This window comes from Oryx dammah, unplaced genomic scaffold (assembly GCF_014754425.2).
Source record: "Oryx dammah isolate SB20612 unplaced genomic scaffold, SCBI_Odam_1.1 HiC_scaffold_5, whole genome shotgun sequence".
In the NCBI taxonomy this organism is placed as follows: domain Eukaryota; kingdom Metazoa; phylum Chordata; class Mammalia; order Artiodactyla; family Bovidae; genus Oryx; species Oryx dammah.
Genome location: NW_024070189.1, coordinates 63,986,066 through 64,013,890, shown reverse-complemented (window position 1 = coordinate 64,013,890; position 27,825 = coordinate 63,986,066). Strand labels below are relative to the sequence as shown.

The 27,825-nt window shown below is 38.6% G+C and overlaps 2 protein-coding genes across 3 annotated transcripts in view; one reads left to right on the top strand and one right to left on the bottom strand.

Moving 5' to 3' along the window:
- The window catches only part of CDKL3 (cyclin dependent kinase like 3), a 35,936-nt gene extending 30,667 nt beyond the window's left edge, over positions 1-5,269 (bottom strand). For both annotated transcript variants that reach the window (XM_040240090.1, XM_040240091.1), the window contains exon 1: positions 2,875-5,269. In XM_040240090.1, coding sequence (XP_040096024.1) covers positions 2,875-3,102 — 228 coding nt within the window. In that variant the 5' untranslated portion in view covers positions 3,103-5,269. The remainder of the gene's footprint in view (positions 1-2,874) is intronic.
- A 1,225-nt stretch (positions 5,270-6,494) lies between these two features.
- On the top strand, positions 6,495-20,214 carry UBE2B (ubiquitin conjugating enzyme E2 B). Its single transcript, XM_040240092.1, has 6 exons — positions 6,495-6,958; positions 9,037-9,117; positions 10,960-10,985; positions 15,090-15,179; positions 17,542-17,630; positions 18,897-20,214. The coding sequence occupies exons 1-6, from the start codon at positions 6,915-6,917 to the stop codon at positions 19,023-19,025; spliced, it is 459 nt and encodes a 152-aa protein (XP_040096026.1). The 5' UTR covers positions 6,495-6,914; the 3' UTR covers positions 19,026-20,214.
- The last annotated feature ends 7,611 nt before the right edge of the window (positions 20,215-27,825 follow it).

Here is a 27,825-nt window from a genome sequence, read left to right as displayed (position 1 = left end):
AATATACAATTATCTGTGGGTACATTTTTGCTCATTGTAAGATTCTATTAAGCAATGAAACACATTTTTACATTGGTAAGCACTCACTGAAAATAATTTCAAAATGTCAATAATGGAATATATCAGCTTAGAAAACTAAAAGAGGTTTAATATTTTATGCTGCTTATTCTATTTTTTAACATACTGACTTAATTACAATCAATTCTCAAATATTTAACTTTTTCAAATTACCAAAAATATTTATTCATTTGGTTAAAAATTAAAGGGTATATTTTTGATGTTGGATTCATCAAAAAGTTAACTTGTATTGAAAAAAAAGTTGCCTTTATTCCAATGGCACAATATCAATTTTTCTAGTTATCTGTACTAATATATAAACTAAAGTCCTCAAAACATGACTAACAGAAAAACATGCCAAAATATAATGCCAGATTCCTTTCCTATTTTTGCTCCAATTTCCCTGGTTGGTGGGGTACCAGAGTGCTATAGCAACATGCTGGCAGTAGCAAAAAAAAAAGACTGCCTTTGGATACTACAATATAATCCTTCAACTATGGAAAATTACTGTTTTCTTGTCCAGTTGTGATTTTAAAGGCCAAAGCAGAGAAGGGTGAGTGCAAGTTAATAGGCATTAAGGAACATCCATCCAGGGTTACTGGAGAAGGAAATGGTAACCCACTCCAGTATTCTTGCCACGTATATCTTGTCCACGGGATTCTCTAATCGAATGGACAGAGGAGCCTGGTGGGCTGCCGTCTATGGGGTCGCACAGAGTTGGACACGACTGAATCGACTTAGCAGCAGCAGCATCTAGGGATAAGGGATCAGTGACGTCCTCAGATAAACCGTGAAACCCCCAGAAATACTCCACTGACCTTTTTCAGGTTGTTTATTTTTGTTTTCTTTTATAAACAGAAAACTTTTCTACAGATATTCCCACTAATTAACTTATTTAATGAAATTCTAGCAGATAAAAATTTAGTTCTAATTAAGTCATTATGGCCATTGTTTTTAGTCTAAGAATGTTAACTAATCCAAGAAATGCCTCTTGTGGAATTAGATTTGATTAAACTAAAAATTCTACAAGAAATAAACCAATGGGGAAAAAAGTTAGGGTATCTCAAAATAGCTTGAATAGTTACAATAGTAAATTGTCAAATTCATCTCTGTGTTCTTGCCTCATATCAGTTATTTTTATAAAACAATCAAGAAGGGAAAAAAATCTGCTTAAATGCAACAAAGCTGAAAAACAACGAGCAAAAGATATTGCCAGGGAAAAGGTCTCCTAATCAGATTTCACTTATGGTGCACAAAGTTGCCTTCCAGTATTATTATGTTTTAGGTCATCAGGATAAGGACATGTATCTCTCACAAAATCATAACATCTCTACTGACTTTAAGTTTCCTTTTCATTGTCTAGAAATAGAGCAGTTCCAAATATCCACAGATGCCTAATATATTTCTTCTATTTAGAAAGCAAATTGATCCATCATATCTAATACAGACTTACAAAGGAAGAAGAGAATATTACTTTTGCATCAGATAAAAATGAACAAGAGAAGCTGTTTTTTTTTTTCATCACATACAAAACATCTAGACTATGAACCTTACAGCATCTAAATTCTGATAAACAAAATACATATGTATATATACATATTTTTTTAATCACTCATTTTGTACCCAATCCCCTAGGAATGTTAATGCTCCTTTCTTTACACTTCTTTAAGTCTTTCCCTTGGATGGACCTATCATACCTACATGAAATTCTACCTTGTCCCCTGATCTCTCCTCATATTGTTCCCCATGTCTAAAAGCCTACTGGTCATCTTTACTGATTTCCTGTCACCTTGAATTCAACATTTCTAAAACTGAGCTAGTTCCCAAACCATGTCTCTTTTGAGTCTCTGATATTTCCATCAATGGTAGCAATCACGGAACCTCAAAGATACCTTTGATTCCTCCTCTTGTTGCCTTCTACACTTTCATGTCTTCTTTAGTAATATATTACTACTTTCCATTCAAATTGCTGCATTCTAGCATGGTCCCTCACATTTAACAGGATTCTTGAATTAAGGCCACAACACATCTCCCTATTTTTACTTTCTCAGTTTCCCAATCTATTCTAAAAAATAATGCTAGATTAATATTAACCATTTCTTTACTCTGAATTAAAAATCTCTCAGAAAAATCAAGTTTTGATTTCTCAGCCTAAAAGACTTTAAAACCTACCTCCAATTTACTTCTCTAATCTCACTGCTTTCCAGTTCTGTGTAAGAAACTCTACAGGCAAATGTTCTTTGTCTACTCTGCTCTGCTCTTTGTCCTTTGTCTTGCTTTAGGCTCTATGAGTTTAAGCTGTTCCCCTAACCTGGGAAACAATACTCTCTCCCTCTTTCTTAAGTCCTACATACCCTTTAAAGCCCAATTCAAGTTCCATCTTCTCCAAGAAATCTTCGCTATCCAGTAGGACTTTGTGTTAATCACTGGCTTTTATTGTAAGTCACTTAAAATTCACTGTTATTTTTATATGCTCTCTTGTCTTTCTGATTAAATAATAAAAGTTCTGAAGAGCAGGTACTGTCTCTTACCTCATTATAGTCACAATATCTGGCACAAACACAGACATTTTTATTAAGTGTTATAAAACTAAATAATTGAATAATTATTTCACATTTGGCAGTTTTTGTTACATTATACACAAGCATATTTTATCTAGTATCACTGTAAAATTACAAAATATACACAATAAGGTAAGCTGTCACACTTTTCTATTCCAAATACCTATGTTAACTGAAATATTTGTTATATAAGTTTTTATTTCATAACAATCTCTTTTTTGACTTACAGAGAGCAATTAAGGTAAAAGAAGCAAACCTTTAGAAACTTTATTTCCCTCATTGCAATTTTGTTGACAGACTTTTCTGGTTTTTCATAAAATATCTTAATGGCCACTATCTGCCCAGTATCCTTATGTTTACACTTCATGACTGTTCCATAACTTCCCTCTCCCACTTTTCCAAGGGTTTCATACATCTCCATTTTGAAGCCCGGTTTTTTCTTTATGGAAAGAAAGGGTGGGAGGGGGGGGAGAAGATTAAACATTCATACCTTTATTTATTCAAGGTGGATAATGCAATATCACAATAAACTAATACTTTAAATTACGGAAAACGGAAAACTAGGAATCTTTTCCACGAGTCCTGTTTGTCTCTGAGAACTCTGCCAGTTCGCCAGCAAGGTGTCCTTATGTGGCTTCGGCCACCACCAGCACTTGGGGGAACTTCCTACTGTCTCCATCATTCCCATCAAAATTTAAGATGCTCTCACTACATGTCACCTATTCATCATGGGTCCCCACACGTCTCGTCAAGCCCCATCAAATATAAGTTTTCCGCAAAGCTGCGGTCACCAACAGATCAGGTGCCGGGACCCAAGAAAACCTCGGTCCCGCCCGCTCCTCAAACCAGGAGTCTTAGGGTCCCAGACCAGTGCCGCGCCCCTTTCCCCACCGTCGACCTTGTCCGGGCAGCCGCCGCTGCCTCAGCCCATTCTGTGATCCTGCCAGCCTGGCTCAATGCAGTCACAGCGACCGCCACCCTACCTAGCTTGCTAGCTCGCCACTGCCTACTACCATAGCAACGGTGCAGCAGGTCACTAGCTTGGGGTCTACTGCGCAAGACCGGAAAACCGGCAAGGCCCGACCCGGAAGGAAAAATGGGAACGAGCGGACGCCAGTTCCTTTGGGAGCTAACTGGAAGTTTCCCTGCGGATGAAGGTCGGTAATACGAGCAGCTGTCGATCAAACTGGGGCCACGACAGAAGGTTGGTTCTGAGCAGCGACAGGGGAAGATCATATTTTGGCAAAAGCTCGAGAGACTGCAGATCCTCTAGGGAAGGGGAGCAGGGGTGGAAGTTTATCCGACCTGCATTCTTAGACGCCCGCAGGCCCGAGAACACTTGCTGCTTGTGCTGGATCCTAAAAGGATGCTTGGTGTCACAGGTAGAGACTTCTTGTAAAACGAGACTTCCAAGGAAGCCTTGTAAAATTATAGTTTTCTAAGTTACCTAGTTATCTTAATATTACATAATCTGTGTTTGACCCCAGCTGTCGACATTCATCCTTAAAACAGGGATAAGACGATTCATAACATTTCTTGAACACCTCTTATATGCTTAAAATTTTTTTCTTGAACTCATAGTAATCCTCTTTTTAAAAAATTCCCTTTCTACACGTCAAAACTCGTTCAAGGCACTCTTTGCAAAGGCAAATAATTCAAAGGGCTCCACCACAAAATAGAGTGACATACAAGGCACCCCACCTCCCAGAATCTTAATTGCCTAAGAACTAGACATGGGGTTCGGATCGAGTGACAGCCTCCAATGAATAAAAAGAATATCACTGGAAGTGCCCAGGCAGTGCTGTTTTCGTTACGGCTTTCATTTTCCTGTTAAAAAAAAGTTAAGCGTAAGAGGCCAAATCTCACTTTGCTTCTGAATAAGAGAAGGCGTCATTATTATCCAATAAATTCTAGTCTAGTTGGTCTTACCCCAACATGCACATTAAAAATCACACCTAGAGAGCTTGTTAAAAGGCCCCACCCCGAGAGATCCTGATTTAAATGAGTTAGGGTAAAGAAATAGGTATTTTAAAACATTCCTAAGTGTTTCTATGTTGCGACAGCTTATATTGAGAGACGGAGGGGAAAGAAAGGTGGTCATGGTTTTTGCTTATCACCATAAAAATATTCAAAATTGTCTTTCCTTTTGAAAGGTTATTCAACTATGTTATATTTTCTATGAGTATCATAGTAAATCTTATACTGGACTCAGACTTGTAAAGCACATTTATTAAATATTTGTTGTTGACTTATAGTGTTGTCAAGGATCAAAGCATGAATTAGAGTCCCTGCTCTCAGTGAGCTCACAATCTAGAGCAACTGAGTCTACACTATAAAATTATAGCCTTAAAACTATCCTTTCTACAACTAGGTTATGACAGGGTTGGTAACCAGGACAACGTATGATTCTTGCTTATACAATAAAGCTCTCGGACTTTAACGAAACTTACTTGATTTGATCGAAAGCATTACTTCATTCTGGAAAACCATGAACTGTAGATTTCCAAAACAATTATAATTGCTAAACAAATGACATGACAGATTTAAAAATATTTAGCATTTCACTGTAGGTAACCCTAACAGTATGTCTCCATCCTTAGCTATAGGGAGGCTAAGAATTGCTATGGCAGGAAGGCAAAAAAATGAAAATAATAAAATAACTTTTTGACTTAGAGAATTACATTTGTCAGTGGGTATCTATCAAGTATTAGATCTGGCTAACTTGATCACCAAGGCAGTTAATAAAAAAGCAAGAGAAAGAATTCAGGGATTGAAGAAAGAGAGGTACCAGAAAAGTAGAGGAAATTAACCCTTTCGAGTTCAATGAAAGTATGCCCAACGCCATATTCCTCATTCTGTCTTACTGTAACACCTTGGGTTGAGGAATCACCCAAATGGACTTAAAGAGCTCAGGGTTCAGCCAAAAAAAGTCTTTAAGAACAGAATTGGAGGCGATAGAGGAAGGGAACTCAATGACTAGAAATAATGTCAGAATTCCAACGGCCAATATCTCTGAGCCCCGGTGGGGGACATTTCAGGCCATTAACTTACTAGTGTTGAAAATCTGAAATAAATTACTCAGGCTAGATATACAACCCCTATCCACGTCTGCATGATCTCTCCCCCACATGTGAGTCAAACTTTTAGGTTTGACAACTAGTCATCTACACTCTCTTTATACACACTCTCTATGATCAAACCTGCACATTTCTTGACAAATACAACGGTATCCCACTGTAGACGAACCCAAGGACTCTGACACAAAGCCTCAGATGAGAGCAGACTCATAAAGGAAAAACAAAATTCCGTAATCCTGTGGGGATTGTAAACAAACATTAAACATTCTGCACATCGTTCTTTAATCTCTGCCCAGCATCGCCAACCCTGGAAACACTGCAGTGCTCATACAGTAATATTTGGTGGCCCTAAGGAAGCATTTCAGGGGATTTCGCTTTGTATGGGCCTCAGCATTCAGCTGAGGAAAACGGAGGTCCCTTCACTTTTTCCTCAGATGCCAGATTTGATAAGCCATTGAGCCAACCAGAGGGGAGTTTTAAATCCAGATTATTTGGGGCTCTATTTTAAAGATTTAAGAAGCAAAACAAACTACTGCTTCCGACACAATCTCATCAATAGCTGTCCATAGGACAAAATGGAGAAAAAACATAAAAGTGCATACCAGTCCTCAGCCCATAAATTTAACTACCGGGATGAAAGACTTGGCTGAAATTTAGATCCAGGAGACGCTCTCACGTGATCCGTCCTAATGGCATCATAGGGACACGTGGTTCTAGATACTTCGTCCCCTCCCCCTCGGAGGTGGATTGTTGACAACGCCGCCGGCAGTCACGTGATCTTACGTCATCCTACCTCCTTTCCCTGAAATCTCTGGCCCCGGATGCGTCCCTCTCTCCCCACCCGGCTGAGCCTAAACTGGTGAAAGAGGGGGAGACGGGTTGGTGTTTCAGTTTCGGTACTTCTTAATCACAACCTCCAGTCTGAGCATAAGGAACAGTAATTGGTCGATTCGTTCAAGGAGACAAAAGGGATGAGGTCCCTGCGGAAGGGCCCCCATAACTAGCTCTCCTACGTCCCGTTCCCTTCGCCACCCCTCACTGCATGGTACCGGCGGAGGGCGGAGGGATCTGGAGGCGGCGGAGGGAGACGTCATTGCAGGGTTGTTTGTGCAACCTCGGCGGCGGCGGTGACCCACAGTGATTCGGCCGCCGCGCCGGGGGGTGGGGGGGCTGCGCGGGACTCTTTTCTTTCAGACTGACCGCGGGGCTGCTGGGGAGCATGTCGACCCCGGCCCGGAGGAGGCTTATGCGGGATTTCAAGCGGTAAGGGCCTTCATTTTCGCCTGAATGACGACTCCTCCCCAAAGCTACGGGGCTAGGGTGGGGATCCGGGACACCTTCCCCTCTTGACCCTAAGAGGGCTGCTGCGGCCCCAGGGGGACAGACGGAAGCCCAGTTCCAGCCCCGTTTTAGCACTCTCTTCTCCTTGGTTGTTCACTTGTCCTACCTAAGAAATTTTGATACTTCCTCACCACCACCCTACCCCCACAAAAAAGTAAAAAGATGGCTATGATCTGTCCTACGATTCCCTGCTGCCCACTGCGGCCAGTTGCCCGATACCTCGCCCTAGCTTTCAAATCTCATCCTTCGCCTCTGCACCCTGCGGTGCCTCTTCTCTGCCGTAAGAGCGAGCCCTTGCAGAATCCTTTCCACCCCTAGCTACACCAGTCAGCTTTGTTCGATGGCCTTCCCGTCTTCTCCGACTGCCAGGGTTGGGGCCAACCCCCGCCTCCCTCCCCATTCTTTCTGCAGTGAGGGTGGGGTCTGATGCGCGAGGGCCGGAGGTTGTTAACCCATCCTCCGAAACCCGACTCCCCCCCCCCCCCCCCCTCCCCGCCCGCCTGAAAGGACCTTGAGAACTGGCTTAGAGGGCTGGGATTCGGGCTGGCAAACCTGGCTGCCAGTGCTTTCTGGAACTCAGCTCTGTGGCCTGGTGTATAAAGACCTATCTATAGCCTCCAAGGTCTGGAAAAATGCCTTTTTGGAGGCTGGCGCTAACCTGATACTCCCTGAGCCTCCTTTGTAAAATAGGGTTTTGTTAGATGTTAGGGTTGATGAGGAGGAAGTGACTTTTTTTCCCCCAGTTGTTTTACTTTGAATGCTTACAGGTACGGAGAAGAAAATAACCAAGAAAACTTAGCGTTTACGCTCCCGTGCGCATTTGTAAGTGTTTTTCTAGGGAGACCTGCCCTGCTGGAGAGAAAAAATCCAGTGTAAAAACTTGGATTGGCTTATCAGGAAGTAACCTCTCAACTTCATTGTAAACCTTTAAATGAGGCACTTCGAAGCCATTGTTTGGGGCTTTGCCCAGTTTGGCCATGAGTGTATTGATAACTTAGCCTTTATCTTTGGTGGGCGATATCACGCAGCGTATCTTCCAAGGGTTCTTTTCTTCATGGCTTGTACTGCTTGAGGTTGACTAAAAGCCATTTTGGGGGGACTAATTCCAAGAATCATACCACATGACGGTGTGTTTATGTGTGTATATGTGTGTGTGTGTATATATATATATATTTAGTGTCGCGTTTACTTTTTTTTTTCATGAGATGACAGTTTTAAAAGGAGATACTCCTTTTTGTGCAAAACTCGGTTTCTACAGCTTGAAACCATAGACTTCAGATTAGCTCCCATGAGTGAAATTCCAATGATAAAATTTCGAGGTTCCTGGCCTTTGGTACCCTGGTTTCTCAGTGCAGTTCTCTGCTTAATTCTGAGTTGTGTGCTTGGCACCTTTGGTAGTTTTCCAAGGGTCTTCGTTTGCAAGAATTTGTGACAGGTGTTGGAAGGTAGCTCTGTATATGGGCGCATGATCTGAGAGGTAAAATGCAGTATTGGTGCAGAGCTTTGCTTACTCTAAAAGCCGCTGCTAACGCAAATGGAATACAATAGTTCTACTGCCCCAAAACTAGTTTGCTGATTAAACTGGATGCAAGTGTTTTTCAGTCATTTAATGTTTACACTGAGGTGGGGTCTTTATATTTTGTTTGGGGGAGAGTTTTTTTGGTGGTCATGTTGCCCAAGTAGCTTTGGTTAGGACTCACACAGCCTTTGCGTGTTTACAGTAGCAAAATTGATGGTTGAGTAAATAGTGTTTTTTTACACTTGAGGTTTTTCCTTTGTTGTTATTGTTAAAAGTAGTTCTTGAACAGATATCTTAACCTTGGTGATATTTGAAGAGGGATGACTCCTAAGCCATTTAAAGTGGTATGGTTTATTCCAGCTCAGCACAACAAGAAAATGGATTTAGTTTGTTTCTCAAAGTAGATGGTTGAAAGATGTTTGATTGGCCTTCTTAGTGGCCTTAATGTTCAACTTTTAAAATTTCTATTCTGGATTTCTAGATTGCAAGAGGACCCACCTGTGGGTGTCAGTGGCGCACCATCTGAAAACAACATCATGCAGTGGAATGCAGTTATATTTGGGTGAGTTGAAAGAAATAACAAATGGTAGGTATGGTGATTCTTTTAAGAAAATTGAATGTTTAACAGCTAGGAAAGGAAACTGAGGGATGAGGGATCTTACAGAAAACTGTAAGATTAAAAAAAAATTCTGATAGTTTTGGCAGTCACATAAAATTTGATTTTATAATCAGTGGGTTTTATTTGATGAAAATATCATTTGAGACTACAGGAGAATGATAAGTTAGTTTGTACAAAATGTGCCAAGCAAATGCTTAGTATGCATTCTACTAGAACTGTAAAAAGAGTAGGAACCAAAAATATTGATAACTTCCACCATAGTAAGAATTTAAATAAAAAATGTTTCACAGCTTAATGTGAAATATCTGTATGGAGCCTTTCAAGGTGCAGTCTTATATTTTACATATAGTATATATTTCATGTAGGCATATTTTTATAAGAGCGTTATTTCTTCATGCTCTTTCTTTGGTTTTCCTGAACTGGATTTTATTTTCTTTCGCTTTTTAAAAAAATTTTATTTTCTTTATTATTTTTTGCTGTGTGTGGACTCTCTCTAGTTACAGTGCCCTGACTTCTCTTTGCAGTCGCTTCTCTTGTTGCAGAGCGAGGCCTTCAAGCTTCAGTAGTTGCAGCACACGGGCTCAGTAGTTGTGGCATGAGGGCCCTAGAGTGCACGGATTTAGTACCTGTGGTCCATGGGCTTAGTTGCTCCTCTGCTTGTGGGATCTTCCCAGACCAGGGATTGAACCCGTGTCTCTTGCATTGGCAAGTGGATTCTTGACTTCTGGACCTCCAGGGAAATCTCTTTTGTTGCTCTTTTTATACTAGGGTTTTGCACTAAAACGTAAAAGGAACACTTCTGTAAACAGAACTCTGAATTGCCATTGACTCCATTTTAAGAGTCTACATTAAAAATTAGTGGGGAAAATGAGTATAGTTCACCATTCTAAAGTAAAGTGATATTAAATTCAGGCTGTTAGCATGCTTCTTTGAGATCCTGAATGTACCTTGCGAATAATAATTAAACCTTACCAACCCAGCTTTGTAAAGCAATTAAAAAAACAAACTTAAAAAAAAAAAAAAGTAAACTTCAGGTTGCTGCTTAGGAAAGATGAGGTAGGGATATGGTACGATGAAAAGACGTGGACAAAAGAAACTGGCGTTCTTGGTGACATCAGATAAATTTAGTTGAGTTGAACAAGAGCTATTTCTCTTTTGAAAAGCGGGATACTTTGGCATCATAATTATCTTAAAGGGTATTGACTTCCATTTTATTGATATATATTTAAGAAAATAGGAATTTTTCTGTTAAGAATACATATATTTACAAAAGGATTGATATTTATGAACTGAATTGTTTCATGCTAAAATTATGACAAGTTTCTTTTGTTTTTTGTAAAACCATTCTGAAAGGAACACTTGGAAAATGAAAGTTACTATTTATGTCTTGGGTTTGTTATTGTTAGCTGCTCAGTTGTGTCTGACTCTTTGTGACCCCATGGTCTATAGCCCACCAGGCTCCACTGTCCGTGCAATTCTCCAGGCAAGAATACTGGAGTGGTTAGCCATTCCCTTCTCCAGGGACTCTTCCCAACCCAGGGATCCAACCTGGGTCTCCCGCATTGCAGGCAGATTCTTTACTGTCTGAGCCACCAAGGAAGCCCGTTTTATGTGTATATAAATAAAAATCCAGGGCTAAGGTGATATTAAGTTAACAATAAATACTCCACAAATTATCATAATGAGCTCCTCATTCTCTTGTTTGAGTTTATCCTCTCCACTATGAAAATCAGGAAAAAGCAGAAAGAAAAAACTTTTTTTAATCAGAAATCTTCTTGTTTTCAGACCAGAAGGGACACCCTTTGAAGATGGTAAGTCATTCTCAATGTGTTTTCTATAGTATTGAGGCTGCTTTTAAGTAGAAAATTATAACACCAATCTATCTAGTTAAGGCTATTTTCTATTAATAATAGATCAGATTAAAACTAAATAATGCTACTAAGAATTTATAGCTTACAAAGAACTTTCTTCCCATGTCAGCTTGATCACCTTCATTGCTAGTTCTTTCTGTTACTTTTGTATTGGCTCTTGAACTCTAGGCCTCTGTGGTGGGGTATATGTTGAGAATAGTTTTAAATTTAAATGACCTCATAGCATGCTAAAGGTGTCCCTGAGGTAAACATCAGAAGAGTAATAATCATGCATTTTTAACTTTATATATGTTGATCAGTGCTCTTAATTGTGTGTAACTGCGAGTAGTTTCACTTAACAGCTATCTTTTGACACCTGTAAATAGCATTCTACAGAATCTTTTGCATCTTAAATTCAATATTTATCCAAGAGCCAGAAAAATGGAAAACTTGTTCTAATGTGTATTTATTGTTGAACTTATTAAATTGATTTTAACCAGATACTTAAAGTTTCCCTAATATAGCATGAATTTTTAAAATGTGTTAAATAGATTTGTCTTAGTTATCACAGTGGCTCCAGAATTAACCCATCAAGGTTATTTATACAAATAATGATTGCAGAAGTATTTTTAAGGAGAAAACCTGAATGTTCAGTAGAAGAAATGGTTAAGCAAATTATTAAATATCTAGACTAGAATATTATGTACCTATTAAAGAATAAGGTAGATCTGGTTGTATGTTTGAGGAAACAAAAAAGTTGCAGAATATATGTTACAACACCACAGTTTTACTGACTAGCATACATGCAAGTGTGTGTCTGTGTGTGTGTGTTGAAGAAAGGTACTCAGGGGGTTCTGCTTTTTACTCTGTACCAAGGATACTCATGGGTGGTCCACAAGCTCTTTAAGTTTCCTAAGACCTTTTCAGGGGTTTCCTGTGATCAAAACTGTCTTCATAGCAATAGTAAGGCTTTTTTTTCCTACCTTTTTTATTGTATTAACATAGCACTGATGGTACAAAGCATTAGTGACTAAAATTGGCCCTAAGCAGTTTAGTGCCTTGGCACATACCAAGTCAGTGGCACCAAACTCTGCTTGGAGTCGTATTTTTCGCTTTTTTTTTTTTTTAATAAAAGATGTCAGTTTCACTTTAAAATGTTTTGATGAAAAAGTGGGAATTACTAATATTGCTAAACTCTGACCATTGAGTATGCTGCTTGATGAAGTTGGAAGTATGCATACAGCACTTCCTTACACACCAGTTTGATGGTTGGAGGGAAAGCCGTTTCTGCAGTTGTTTGAGTTGCAACTTGAATTACTGCTTTTTTCATGGAACATTTTTACTTGAAAGAATGACTGGCAAACTTTGGTTATTTAGATTTGAGTATGTATTTGGTTGCCATATTCTTAGTGAAAGTGTTAGTTGCTCAGTCATGTCTGACTCTTGGTGACTCCATGGACTATGGCTTGCCAGGCTCCTCTGTCCATGGAATTCTCTAGGCAGGAAAACTGGAGTGGATAGCCATTCCTTTTTCCAGGGGATCTTCCCGACCCAGGGGTCAAACCTGGGTATCCCACATTGTAGGCAGATTCTTTACTATCTGAGCCACCAGGGAAGATTTTAAATTAAGTCAAGGAAAGTGACTGACAGAATTTGTTGCTGCTGATAAAATTATGGTTTCCCAATACTTTTTTCTCTGATGAGATTAGTAGATGGTATTACCGGTTGTGACTTTGTTTTTGATGGTGTATTCTCTTTCTCTTTAGTCGCTAAGTCATGTCCGACTCGTGCGACCCCATGTACTGTAGCCTGCCAGGCTCCTCTGTCCTTGGTATTCTCCAAGCAAGAATACTGGAGTGGGTTGCCATTTCCTTTTCCAGGGGATCTTCCCAACCCAGGAATTAAACCTAGGTCTCCTGCATTGCAGGCAGATTCTTGACTGAGCTATGAGGGAAGCCCTGGTGTATATAAATACATATCAAATGAAATATGGCAACATTTAGATGATTTGTGAACTGGTATTTTCCAAATAGCCAGTGTGTTAGGAAATTATGGATGGATAAAAGATACATGCAATGTGCAATAGTCAGTAATGTAAGTGATGCAAAAAGTTTATATGGCTTCACATTTTATGTTGCAGCTAACCATTAAAACCTTGCCATTTATTTTATGTAACAGCAAAAAAGAATATCTACCTTTATCTGAAAAGGCTATGAAAATACTCCTTCCTTTTTCCTTTTCATATTTGGAAGAGGCCTGATTTTCTTCATGTATCTCAACCAGAACAGCATGTTGCAACAGATTGAATGCAGAGGCAGCTGAGAGAACACAGCTGTTTTCTATTAAGCTAATCATTTAAGAGATTTGCAGATAAACAGTGCTACACTTCTCACTAACTTGGTGGGGGAAATACAGTTATTTTCATTAAATGTTACTTAGGTTAATGTGTAATGAGTTTACAGTTGTTAAGTATTTTAAGATTTCCTTGAGTAATCATTTCTAATACAACAAATATCAATAGTGGTAGCACATGGTGTGCTGGAGACAGTTTATACCAATTACGATAATGGATTGTTTAAAAATTAGAGGAATTTTTTTTTTAGGGGAATTTTTACCAATCAAAAAGTTGAAATATTTGTAAATATTTTTAATTTTCGGTGGAAATGCCATAAAATGCTGTGCTTTGCATGCATCTCTTCCCATCTTCACGTTCAGTGACTTCACATTCGAAGCTTGGTGTGATTGGGAGTAAGAGTATAAAGAGGTCCAGAGACCCCATAAATGTGAAGAAAGCAAGCTTAAAGCTGTTTCATATTTGTGTCTACCTGAAATGTTTACATTGTACATTTTGTAATGAAGGAAAACTAAAAGTAAGTGTAAAATATATATATAACATTAGGTATTAAAAATATATTAGGTTTTAAGGCTCTCTTTGCTAATGAACTATACATTTCATAGAACCTCTTAATATATCAGAATGTGAATTAAATATCACCTTTGATTTTGTTTGTATCTTTGGCCTCCCTAATCCTAAATTTCCAAACAACAAAAAATTTAAAGAGGTAGAGGTTATATATTGAATATATGAGCAATGAAAACAGAGTGTTAAATATTTTACTAAATACATGTCTTTGATCTTGGTAGACTGAAGTCATGAGTTTAGAATTTAGGTTGAGAAAGTATGTTTTTTTTTTTTTTAATTGACTTGATAAAATAAGGAGAAAAGCTTGTGGAGACATCTTGAATGGTTTAAACTTGTATTGACTTCATTAGGAATAGGCTTCAACTTACTGAGTAACCCACAGTGGGTAATTGGAGCACCTATCGAGCCTTCAGGTATATTTCCTCAAAAGCAAAACGTCTCTGGATAGTGAATAAACACAAAAGGAGTCCAGAATGACAAACATAAAACTATATATTAATGGTGGTTGTGTCTGCTAATAGATTTGTAATTTGAGTTGAGAGCTCTTTGTACACTGAACAGATTGACTTTGTTACAAAAACATAATTTTTTTTTTAAATGCCTGTCTCTTGACCAGCAAATAATGATTTAGGCTGACCAAAATGTACCATATTGGTTTATAACCAACAGTAGACAGTTACACTAATGCTTAACTGATTCTTGATGTACTTAAATGATGGGAACAGAATAGAGTTTTTCACATTAGTGGCCGTACCCTCCAGTCTGAGTCCTTTGTCATATGATGGTTAGCCCCTCTCAAAATCATTTGGCACCTCCTTCTAAGTTATAGTAAATTATCTGTAGTTACTCAAATGTGCATTTAAAAGTTTGGTAGCTAGGGCAAAATTGCCTGCCAAAAATATGACAATTAATGTTCTTACCACTAGTATATGTTAAGTGCTTGTACCCCAAAATGCTTGCCAATGTTGTATATTATCAGTACATAGATAGAAGTATATTTAGTATGTTTTATATGCTAAACCAAAATTGACATTAATTTTTGTGTGGTTGTGCAAAAGCCAGCATAGGGTTGGGAATTCATTGGTGACGAGATAGAAAAGTGCTTGTCATTACTGTAATTATTTTGGTTTTTTTCTATCTAGGTACTTTTAAACTAGTAATAGAATTTTCTGAAGAATATCCAAATAAACCGCCAACTGTTAGGTTTTTATCCAAAATGTTTCATCCAAATGGTAAGTAGCATTTTTTAGCTTTTGCAAATAATAGGAGGAAGAAAGAGTTGTTCCATCCTTTTAGGTGCTGCCCATGCTTTTCATTGTTAGGGCCCACCTCTCGGTGTTGCTTCCATGTCAGTGTTATCCATGCTTCTTTTGTCTGGAATCTTACCAAGGTTCCTGATTTGAGGAAAGTTTTGTTTTAATAACTTCTGATTTTTAAAAGTAATATCTATTTATTTGTCAGAATGTGAAAGATCCTGAAAAGAATTTGTCTAGCTTAAAGTTTAGCTGTAAAACTACAAACAAATGTTCAAAATTGAGATCATGTTATATGTAAAATTAAGTAAATATCCTTTTTTTTTTTTTTTTTGGCTGATCCGTGTGTCCTGTCGGATCTTAGTTCCCTAACCAGGGATGAAACCTGTGCCCCCTGCATAGGGAGGGTGGAGTCTCAACCACTGGATCACCAGGGAGGTCCTTTGGTTATTTTTGTTATCCCTCCATATTAATAGCATGGTTTCCCTTTTTCCCCACTATGAGTGGAAAACTTCATTTAGTTAACTTCCTAGTTTACTTTTTTTTTTTAAATCTTTATTATTAAAAGGTTCATATACTATGCTATTCACCCATTTAAGTTGTACAATTTAGTGGTTTTTAGTACCTTGACTGAGTTGTACAGTCATTACATAATCAATTTTAGAACATTTTTATCACTCCCCCAAAAATCCCCTTCCTATTAGCATTCACTCCCCATCCCTGTCCTCCTGCCTCCCAGCCATAGGCAACCACTGGTTTATTTTCTCTATAGAGGTTTGCTTATTCTGGACATTGCATATAAATGGAGTCATATATGTGTCATATAGTGTATGTGGTCCTTTGTAATTGATTTCTTTCAGCTGGCATAGTTTTCAGGTTCATCTCGTAACACATAACTGTACTTCATTTTATTGTTGAATTATAATCCATTGTATGAATAGACTACATTTTGTTTATCAGTTGATGGATGTTTGGTTTCTAATTTACTTTTGTATTACTTCCGAAAAATAGTTACTACTTCAAAACTTTAAAGTCATTTTGCATTTTTATGGGTTTTACAGAGGTTATGATTTTTGCTTTGAACTTGATAAATTTGATGTTCCTGTGTGGTACACAGTAAGCAGTTGACTATGCTGCTTTAAGGCTGAGAGTTAAATCTGGTCTAACGCTAACAATTGGAATTACCTAGCACATAGATAGTAATTGACGCCATGAATAAAGTTGCCCCCAGAGGTTGTGTAAAGGGTATAAGATGGAAGAAGAAAACCAAGGATAGAGTCCTGAAGAATGACAGTATTAAGTGTAATTTACCTCCTCTCTCACAAAAGGCCTCACTTTCTCCTGTTTCGATGTAGAGTGATCAGACTTGTTCTGTGAAGCTTTCCACAATTTGATAGTATTGATAACATTCGAATGCATTTATTTGTCAACACAGTGATTCTATTTTTGTAAATTTATTGTACATATACATAATCTGGCAAGTGGATAAAAATTTGTGTTCATTGTTTGTATTCTCATAATTTAAGAGGGGGAAAAATCCACTCTCAAATGTTAAACTTTTAAAATAGTAATCACTTGATTCTTATTTTTATTATGAGAGGAATGCATACTTATTGGAAAAACAAATCAAAGTACAAGTGAAGGTAAATAAGATCCTTCATAATCCTACTATTTACAGATATCTACATTTTGGCATTGAGTCTTACACATGTTTTTGTGACTGCCTATACTTCAAATTAAAGTATTTGTAAATGATTCTTTATAAGAAATGGAATTATATAAGTAATTGGAAACTTATTAATGTAGTATATTAGGGTTGTCATTCTGCATTAATTAACACATGGTAGACGTGTGTCATTTCTGGCAGCAGTAGCGGTATGTGCCATTAATGATGTGCTGTTACTCAGCCAGTCCCCTCACTGGGGACCACACACCGTTTCCAGTTTTTCACTTCTGTGAAGAGTATGATAGAGAACATGCTGTAAATAAAACTTTGCATGTGCATCATTACTACTTTTAAAGTAGAATTGCTATTTCAAAAAATAAGCCCCCCCCCCCAAGAGCTTTATTTAGGAATATTTAGAAGTGTAGAGTTTAAACAGATTTGCTATGTGCTATGTGTTGAAAAAATTTAACTTAGCCTCCTCATCAAAAGGTATGTGGTAAACAGTCCTTAGTTTGAGACTGATTTTCCTGTGAGACAGAAAGTTTTAGTCATTAACCAGTGTTCAAGGCTTCTGACTGAGCCAGGCATTCTGTTTGTGGTAAAAAAAAATATTACTGTTTAATTATTAGATATGACCAAGTTAACATGTAACCAATTTTAGTGTTGTCTTTGCAGTGTATGCTGATGGTAGCATATGTTTAGATATCCTTCAGAATAGATGGAGTCCAACATACGATGTATCTTCTATCTTAACATCAATTCAGGTAAGCATGTGTTAGAATGCATCTTAATTTTTCAAGGTTCTATGGAATATAATTGACTCTTTTAGGATCAATTTAAAGGCCAAGTGAGCAAACTAACCTTCCCAACACTAAGGTTACCAGTGGCAGACCTCATACAGAATCCTCAGGATTTTCATACAACTGATCTGCTTTTTCATTAGTGATCATGTTGGATCAAATCCATGATCATTTTCCTGATAAAATTAAAGTATAAATTGTTCTCACAGATCAAGTGATTTTGTTTTGTTTCTTTGGGTTTTGGATGTTGTTTTTGTTTTTAATTTTTCACTGCATCTCCCAGCCTTGGGGTCTTAGTTCCCCAACCAAAGATAGAACTCGTGCCCCCTGTGGTGCAAGTGCAGAGTCATAACCACTGGACCACCAGGAAATTCCCTCACCGGTCAAATATTACTCATGCCTAGAAAGCATAGCCAGAGGTGGTGGAGAAAGATGAAAAAATCTTGGGGAGAAAGAATTGTTTAGTAAAAACATAGGGACCTCAAGAAACTGCAGTGCAGAAAAGCATCATTTTGCCCCATCCAAGAAATGCTGTTTCAAAGGAAAAGAATGTAACTATCCACCAAAGCACTCTGGCAGAATATTTCAGAGTTGACCTTGAATGACAGTTTAGGAGGAAGGTTTGGGGTGGAGTCAAGTTTTAGTTACATGGATTTGAGAGGAGCAGATGTGATATTTTGGTTTGTGGCCTTCAAGTTTTTTCTGTCACACTTCTGCTTTGAGTTATAAACAGTATTTTCAGTCTTCCTATTATTAGTATATTCCCTTGCTGCTAGGTGTATATGTTTTGTTGATTAAAGGAAATAAGGTATACTACCCAACTTACTGCCAGGAGTTTGCAAACCTATCACAATAATAGAGTTTAACTTCGGAAAATGTTAGTTGCTGAGCTATTTTGTAGACATTGTATATTAACCAAATTGTTCAGTTCCCGTTTAATATCACAGTATGCTGAATTAATATTTATTCTTTTCCAGTTTCTTTGAAATTAGAGGTCTTAAGGCAATTGAGAGCTATCTGTTTTGAAAACTGAAGTTTTGTAGCAATAGGAAACTTCTTACTGTCTTTATCAAACTAAAGTGTTTAGGTCTGAAAATACATGAGACATACTAATTTCTTTCTTCATTAAGTAATTTCTGTTTTCTATAACTTTTGTGCTCTATATCTGACCCATGTTAATATAAAAAAATAACTCTACATATGTGTTTTCTCTTCTGTCTTTCCTTCTAGTCTCTGCTGGATGAACCGAATCCAAATAGTCCAGCTAATAGTCAGGCAGCACAGCTTTATCAGGAAAACAAACGAGAATATGAGAAAAGAGTTTCGGCCATTGTTGAACAAAGCTGGAATGATTCATAATAGACAACTGGTCTGTTAATCTTTTTCATCATTGTTGTGTATAATTTACCTCTCAGTAGAAAGGCTAACAAATTTTAAGTGCCACAGGTTTTAAGGATTCTGCAGAAAAAAAGTCCTTCAGTTTAGAACCTACAAAAGCTTGTGTATCTTGATTAATGTACTTTTTATTGCATGGTGTGAACTAAGTTATTGCTTACATAAATTTGTAATATATCCTGTTTGTATTTTTTTCCAAGTGTATAATGTTGGTGTGGAGTTTTCATGACAGAATATACACATTTTGTAAATCTGTACTTTTTTCAAATATTGAATGCCTTATTTTTGAATTCTTTAGATTTTTAAATTGGAGAAAAGCACTTAAAGTTTTTTATATATGAATATTACATGTAAAGCTGTTAAAATACATACTTCAGTGCAAGAGACTTTGTCACTTATTTCCTTATCTAAGTAGGAGGGGTTAATAAGTCTCTAGCTCTCTATCAATTGATAGTTTCATTTCCAGTTTCAAAAGAATAGATTTATATTTTATCAAGAAATTCAGATTTGATTCTAAATACCAATTATAATCTCAAACTGTATTTTGAATGTACCTTTATTAGTTTTAGTTGAGCAATTATAACTGGTTTGATTCTGTCCAGCTCTGTATTTAGGCCACTTATTACTGTTTCTTCATGCACTACTTACTGTTAAACTGCACCCTTTGATTTCACAATTTGCACCTCCACCATGGGGTATTGGCACCTCTACCTTGAGCAGAGAGCTTATGCAACTTACTTTGCTGCTTGATAACACTTTAAAAGATTTTTGATAATGAAGAAAGTAAAACGATCAACGTTTAACAAAAATCCATGACCTACAATTAACAATATAAGAATTTGTTGCATTGGTTTGAACAAGGCAGATATTTGGAAGGAATCTTAGTGTAATTTAAATATTTGAAAACTGCCTTTTAATGCAATTGCCTATCTGTTTATTCTGGAAAAAATGTTTTAATACCAGGGCCTGTTGAGTTGCCTTCTCTTGTGGAGATTTTTTTTTTTTTTAATCTCCTAAGTTGTATAAAAGCTGTACTGCATCTTAGTTTACTGGATAAACTTAAAACACAGTATTTGTAGAAAGCTTAATCCAAGCTATCCTATGCCTTCAAATAGTATAGAAAATGGAAAATATACAAGTAAATTCTGTTGAACCACCTGTGTAGTCTTTCTAGTAGTTAAAACAGCTATTTCATTAACCCCAAAAGTTTCTTGTACATTCATACTAGCTTGGTTAGCTAACAGCATCTTTTCTATTGGAAGATGGATTTTCTTTTCTACTGGAAGACTTAGAAGGGCAGTTTCTATAGCTTCTATTAAGCAGAGCTTAGGAAGGAGAAGTGCTGTTTCCCTTTAAAAGTTAATGCTTGGGAAATCTGGGGATAACTGTATGATCTCAGGGAACTTTTGATACAATTGAGAGTTCACTCACTGGAATTATGCCCCCCCCCCCAAAAAAAAGATGCTGTATTTAAAGGTAGTTTTTCGTCATATCAAATGTGTGATACTTTTATATTCAGCTCTAAAACAAATTATAGTTTCTTTAGACATTTAATCCAGTGACTGACTCTTAGATTAAATATGCAGTAGCTATGGTAGTCTCCCCTCTGAATATATTAAATGCTATTTGGATAATGCTTCAAAATTTGTTTTCATCCTGAACCTGTTTTCTTTCCCTGTTTCATTCTGTGCTTCCAGTGCAGGAGGTGCAGGTTCAGTTTCTGGTTAGGTCACTGAGGTCCCACGTGCTGTGAAGCACAGCCAAAAAGTAAAACTAAGGAATTCCAAGTATTGCTGGATAGTTACAAGGAAATTATATCTAGGGTTAACAAGCTCTAATTCCTAAATTCAACACGTGTGTAAACCTCATACCTAGTTCCCATTCCTATTGGAGAAAATTCTTAGGGACGTTCCATCTTTCAATTACTCAGGTTTTTTCTTCAGCCTTGGAACAGATTCCTTATTTGGTTGAATACCAGTTTTACTTTTAACATTTACTACATAAAGTTTATAGATGTATGGTATGGCAAGAGGCTGGAACTAATTTATTCATTTTGTACAAAGTTGGATTTTATGTTAATGTTTAAGTGCATTTGTGATGTGTAATTCCTCTGTAATAATACTTCTAACACATACTGTCTGTGCAAGGCACCATTTAAGCATTTTAATATGATCACATTTCAAACTTAAGTAACCTTATGAGGTGGATACTGTTGTATTACAGATAAGAAAATTCAAGATACAGATCAAGTGACTTTTCTCAAGGCCAACCAACCAGTATGTGATAGAGCTGCTATCTGAACCCAGGCAGTCTGGTCTTTTCGCCAGTAACTGTACTATTCCTTAAGAAATATTAAGGGATTGAGTTTAGTTTTTTAAATTGTACTGAATTTAAATATTCATTCCAACTTGTGAAAATTCATAATTAGAACTTTGTATAGATTTGTATCCAGTGAAGGAGGTTTTCAGCATTTTCCACCTTTTTTAAAAAATGTACAAGTCTGAATATAGGAACACTAGTCTCTAATAGAAAGCACTTGACTAACAGATGCCATTTTTTTTCCCCTTTGTAGAAATATCCTCCAGTCTGTACAGACACAGTCACACACACTCCCTAAAATTTAAAGATTCCATGAATATGAATAACTTCTGGAACTGATCTAAAAATTCTTTCTCATGTCGGTGGAAGGTAGTGAAGAAAGTTACTGAAGGTGACATATTTAGTTAATAGTCTGTTGTATGCCCAGTAAACAAGGTACCTGTCTTAATTTATTCATTTAGTACTCTTTTAAAAGAGAAGCCTGGGCCTCAAAAGTTATGTATGAGGTATTTTGATCTCTCAATTCTTCCAGGTTTTAAGAGAGAAAATTTTTAGGTTTTGGTGGTGGTTATTATAATTCCTTTCTGCTGCATTCAGCATTGCCGAGTCCCAGAGGAACCTGGTATGTGGGGATTATGTATGTAAACAGAAAAGTCAATAGGTGGAAAGCTGTTAAAGGAAACTGTCCATAGAGCAGGGGCCTTGTGCAAAGATGGTAGCTCTGTCACTTCATTTACCATCTAGTTAGGGGAAAACTAAGCTATTGTCTGATAAGGGGAAATTTTAGTTACCTTGTTATTCTAGTATATGATACAGAGCACGAAGATATATTAGAAACAAAATTTTGTTTTAAAGAATTGACTTTTTCCTCTATCCTTTGAAAAAATACAGACATGTGTGCTGTTCTGAGTTTGCTGTTCATAGCCCGGACTGGGCTTTCTTTTAGTTGGGCCCAAAAGCTGAATGAGATGCACCCTTTGCAAATCTTTCTTAGCTTAGCAACATTAGCTGGTTGAAATCAAGAGCTCTGGAAGGAAAGGCTCCAACCTTCCTCTCTGGCACATGGGGGACTCAGGTTAGAAGCCTGCTTGGGCTGTCAGGAACTCTGCCATTGACATAGTGCTAAAGTTTGGCCACAAGATGCTTTTGTTTACCAGTGACTTCTGGAATCATGTGTTTGGGAAGACTAAATATAGTATGTGCTCTACTGAGTAAAAGGAAATAATAACCTTTTAGCTAGAGAGGTCTTTATATGGTGATGGTCTTGGTTTGGTTACAATTGTGATGCTTCTGTAGTCTTTTGGGAGGATGTTATAACTGATCTAAAGTCTCACCTGCCAGACTGGGATCTTTAATGTACTACTGGGTTAGGAATTTTGTCTAGAGGAAACCAGAGCCTCTCTGAAAGGATCCACTCATCAGCCTAATCTGCTTTAGTTGTCATTCTTCCTAGAATGTAGGAGAGCATCTGTGGTGTGCTGAACGCTGCCAAAGTGCAAACGTAGCACACTTAAGGTTGACTTCTTAATGCTGCTTCCTGTCTGAAGCCCCTCTTGCTCTTTCCCCTTTACAAAGAAGGCCTTATGCCAAGAATACTGCAGCCCACCAGCTGAATTGGACTAGCAGCACTCTAGAACAGAAGAATGCAGATGCAGAGAGGTTTGCAGCTCTTTGGCTAGCCTCTGTGTAAAGTCATTCTACAAAACCTGAGTTGGGAGATTTTCTGTTTTTGTGTTGGTGGTAATACAAAGACAACAGGAAGCTTCTTGTTCAGATAACCATCCTGGGCAGAGAAGAGGAAAGAATCCGGAGACTTCAGCCCGTATCTTCAGCTTTGGCTCAAGGCTTAGAATATGGCCTCCAAAGAAAACTCTATAGATTAGTGACCTTGCTGCATTGTAGTGACTGCACCTGCATGAGCATCTAAGGCTGTGATTTCAGGTAGAGACTCTGGAATATCAGCCGGAAAACTGCCTTTAGAATGAAGACATCCCAGGGCTCAGGTACCAGAAACCTTTTGCAAGTCAGAAATATGAGTGAGGGTGGTCCTGGGGCCTGGTGGTGAGTTGATGATACCGTCTGTTAGGAAGAAGTTTCTTTTCTAGCTTTTGTTAGCCCTTACTGATTGGTTCTTTGACAGGGGCTGGGCGCTGTGCACAAGGGAGCTTGAGGACAGACCACAACCACCCTGGCACCCTCAAGACTATGTTTGAGGTATCAGGCTGAGCCATACTATAAGTACCATAGAGTGGAGCTAACACTTGGAACTGCTTTCCAGATAACTGGCAGTACATGCACAGGCCTGGGCAGAAGGCCAGCAGGACAGTAGTGAACCTCCAGGGTCCATGAATCCTCTGGGAACACTTTTTAATTAGCAGCTTTCTGTTTTTTGTTACAAAAGTAGAACACTGTCATAAAAAATAATTCAGTAAGCACAAAGGTAGAAGGAAGCATGAGTCATTCTCACCACCTGAGAAGCTGAAAACAGCTGGCTTAAGAGGAAGTGAGGACTGTAGGTGTTGGTCTAAGACCAAATTTTTCCAGTTGTCTGAGACCCAGAATTCACCCAAGAGTGATAAAGAATCTAGGCAATTTACAGTGTGATACTCTAGGGCAAGACGTCTGCCTTTCAGCCACTACTAGGGCAAAGTCCACATTCATGGAGAAAGGAACATAGCCACAGCCTTTACAAGCCCCAGACCCCTAGATTAGGGGTTCCAAGGCTGGCCGTGTGCTGGCCCCTTTCCTCCCATCCTGCTTCTGCCTGGATCCAGAACAGCCTTGTGTTTAGTTTGTGCTGTACTGTACAGTGCCTGCTGCCATTTGTTCTGTCAGCATGTCTGCTGATAATGCTGGCACCCATTGGCACCTAATGGGTGCCAGGTAGCATGTTAGGTCCACCCTTTTGCAGCTTTGGGGATGAAGCCTGCCATGGAGGGGTGATTATGGGTGTTTATTTTTATCTCATGTAAATTTTAGTTGAAACATTTCGTATCTTCCCACCATGGTCTCAAAGGAAAAGCAGGGCAGAAATGAAGCAGTGGGAGCTCACTAAAAGCCAGGTACTAATACAGTTTTTCTATGGAATTCTCCAATAAACATTAAAGTAGGAATCATCCTAACACCAAGGAACTCAAGAGGAAGGAATTACTACCAGTCCACAACTACTAGGGATAATTAAACATTCTTAATGAAAATGTCAAAGGGAAAGAAAAATCAGCCCTAGCAGCATGAGATTTTGGTGCTAGCATTGTCAGCAAAGCAAGGGCTTTAATCACTAGGCCCATGCAGTTCAAGGATGACTTTACAGTTAACTGCCCCTTCACTAAATCACAGGTGGACCAAGACCTGTCTCAGGCTCCTAACAGCATCTTTCTCCCAGGGGCATAGATTGAAGGGCCTTATTCAAGGATATTTTTGGTTTGCTAACCTACTTTTACTTGGTTGGGAAAAGATAGGACTTGGGCTGTGACTGCCTGGCTTATGTTCTAAAGAGGCATCCTTGTCTGACAGCACTTCAGGGGGAAAAAACTGGTTCACATGCCAAGGTCTAGAACAGGTAAGAATTAGCTCCATCTAATGGGAGCTCTTAATAGTCTCAACTTTAGTCTCTGATTTCCAAGGGAATCTGTATACGTGATGTAGTCGTCTTACTCCACCTCCTCAGCTGGAATTCTTCTCTATGAGCAAGGCTTCAGGCCCACCTTCATCTCAGGTAGGAGCACATGTGAAGAACTCTGCCTCTACTGCTGCTGCTAAGTCACTTCAGTCGTGTCTGACTCTCTGCGACCCCGTAGACGGCAGCCCACCAGGCTCCCCCATCCCTGGGATTCTTAAGGCAAGAACACTGGAGTGGGTTGCTATTTCCTTCTCCAATGCATGAAAGTGAAAAATGAAAGTGAAGTCACTCAGTCGTATCCGACTCTTGGCGACCCTATGGACTGCAGCCTACCAGGCTCCTCCGTCCATAGGATTTTCCAGGCAAGAGTACTGGAGTAGGGTGCCATTGCTTTCTCTTGGCCTCTACTGCTGGCAGTGTGAAAAAGCCTTCCAAACCAAAATGAGAAAGGCAGTGAAATATCGCTGTGCCTTGCCCCAGGAGTCCTAACTTTGAAGGGACAGAGTAAACTTTGGGAAAGAAACAGAACTTGCTTGGCTTGCTTTTCATTTAAATAAATAAGGTTATCTGGCTATTTATTGATTTTAATGAAAAACAAGCCAGGTAAGGTTCTGTTTCTTAGGGAGTGTGTGTGTATACTATGCAGGAGGGCAGTTTGTTTGTTTTACCATGTACTTGTTTATTGAAGGAAGCTATTTCCATATCACCTTTAAGTTCTAAAATTCTTGCCTCTTAAGGGTTGTGTTTATTCTTACTACTACAGAACTGAAAGGTGTCCCTAACCCAGTCGAGAATAAGAGACAGGGCTAGACAACAAGATGACTTTCAGACCCCCGAGGGTTCAGTCTCCTTTCAGACATAAGGGGACCCAGGCAGAGCTGGACGGCTGGGAAACATGGCAATTTATCTCATGTCAGATACCACACTGTGTATTCACTCATTTACTAAAGACAGCAGAGGAACAGAGGATGGGCAGTGAGTTAATGTGATTCCACCCAGTGCCCACAGAATAGGTAAGCCACAGATCTAAGTGGATCCTGGAAAAGCTTAGAGGGAATCCTTGTCTGTGCACAGGTAGAAAGGGATTATCAGGTGGGGCACAGACTGAGCAATGTTTCAAAAAGCAATTTCTGGATAATATGAAAGGGGATCACTATTAACTGAGCACCCTAAACTGTACTGTTAGTATAGATGACCCAAACAGGTCTGAATTGCACAGGTCACTTACACAAAGATTGCTACCAATAAACAAGGACCTGCAGTACTACATGGTCTACAGTTGACTGAATCCATGGGTGGTTCCTCTTTTCAATTGTGGTTTCTTCTCTAAAGGTCTTGAGACTTAATGTCTAACAGATGAGAGCCTCTCCTAGTCATTACTTGAAGTAATACTTTACCGTGTCCCTTTGTATAATCTCACTTGATCCTCACTCCATTTTGTGGGCAAGACTATATATGAGACCACCAATGGCTTGTAGCTTGTATCTTGCCTGAGAGCTCCTGTTTCAAATCTAAAAGTTGGCCATTTTACTGATCTACAAGGGGTGCTGCAATGCAGAATATTAAATTTCTAATATTAATAGGGGAGATAGCCACAGAGATAAAGGTAAGATGAAAAACAGGCAACTTATCCTGGGGAGAGTAATGGGATTGTGAAACAGAAAAAGGATATCAAGTGAAAAAAGTCTCAGTGAAGCGTGGACATCCTGGACATTAGTTAACAGTGTATCAATACTGGCTTGTTAATGGTAACATGTACCATAATAATGTAAGATGCTAATAATCGGGGAAACTGCAGAGTATACAGGAACTCTATAAACGCAGACTTCCTGTAAATGTTTGTAAAATTTTTTTTTAAGGCAGTTTAAGCTGAGGAAATAATGAGAGAAAATCCACTAGAAAATGACATCAGAAAATTTGATTAACTGGCGAAGTCTTCAAAAATAAGCTGAATTGGCAATGGATGTGCTCCTGATAGGATATTGTTGAATATTTTATTGGGGAATTATATCTTGTAGAGGCCGGGGCTAACTGAGCACCATACTTGGCCCTTAATCTTAATCCTTGTCTTGATTATCATTTTCCAGGAAAGGCCACAGGAGAGAAGTGACTTGTCAGAGGTCCCAAGGTCTTCACTTGGCCCACTCTAGTGGTCACTACAGATCAGAGCTAGAAGCTGCAGAGATGTGGTGTGCTATTTGGCCTCAGCCTCGAATCATGGGTGAGAGTCGTCCCCCTTCTCTGCTTCCAGGCACCAGGCTCCCAGTCACTCTCCTCTTTAGCACTTCAGTGTCCTGAGCTCACCAGCAGATTAAGCTCAGGCAGGCCCAACATCGTATCTTGCCACTACCCCCAGTACTAAGCACAGTGATAAGGGAATCCTGCCGTGACTGACTGTTAAACTGCTGTCCCCATGTGAAGTCCTTAGTATTTATGCTTAGAGAGAAGCATGTAAGAGTGGGTACTAAGTAAGAAAGGAACGGTGCAGGGGGTAAGAAACACATCAACTGAAAGAGGGAAATTAATGAGAACTTCAGAGCAAAGCAGCACTGCACTAAATAAGTATTTCTTGAGGGACTGTACAAGGCAGTTCCTCAAGTCTAGAAAACCAAACCTCAGGCTCCCTCCAGGAAAAAAGAATATGGGCTTTTTACTCAGCAGCCTGGAAGGCCTTATAGAGATCAAGCTGTGGAATCTTGTTTCAGTGAGCTTTGAAATAAGGCTTTTTTTTTTTAAAAAAAAAAAGCTTTTAAAAAAATAAGACTGCCTTTTCCCATGAGCTGGTAGATAAACCTCAAGCCCTATGATTTTGATTTTCACTCATCT

Bases quoted from the DNA above. Each gene is read 5' to 3' on its own strand.
- UBE2B (XM_040240092.1), top strand. From the start codon at position 6,915: ATGTCGACCCCGGCCCGGAGGAGGCTTATGCGGGATTTCAAGCG. The intron at 10,986-15,089 runs GTAAGTCATTCT...TTTTCTATCTAG, and splicing joins AGGGACACCCTTTGAAGATG to GTACTTTTAAACTAGTAATA. The intron at 15,180-17,541 runs GTAAGTAGCATT...TTGTCTTTGCAG, and splicing joins CAAAATGTTTCATCCAAATG to TGTATGCTGATGGTAGCATA.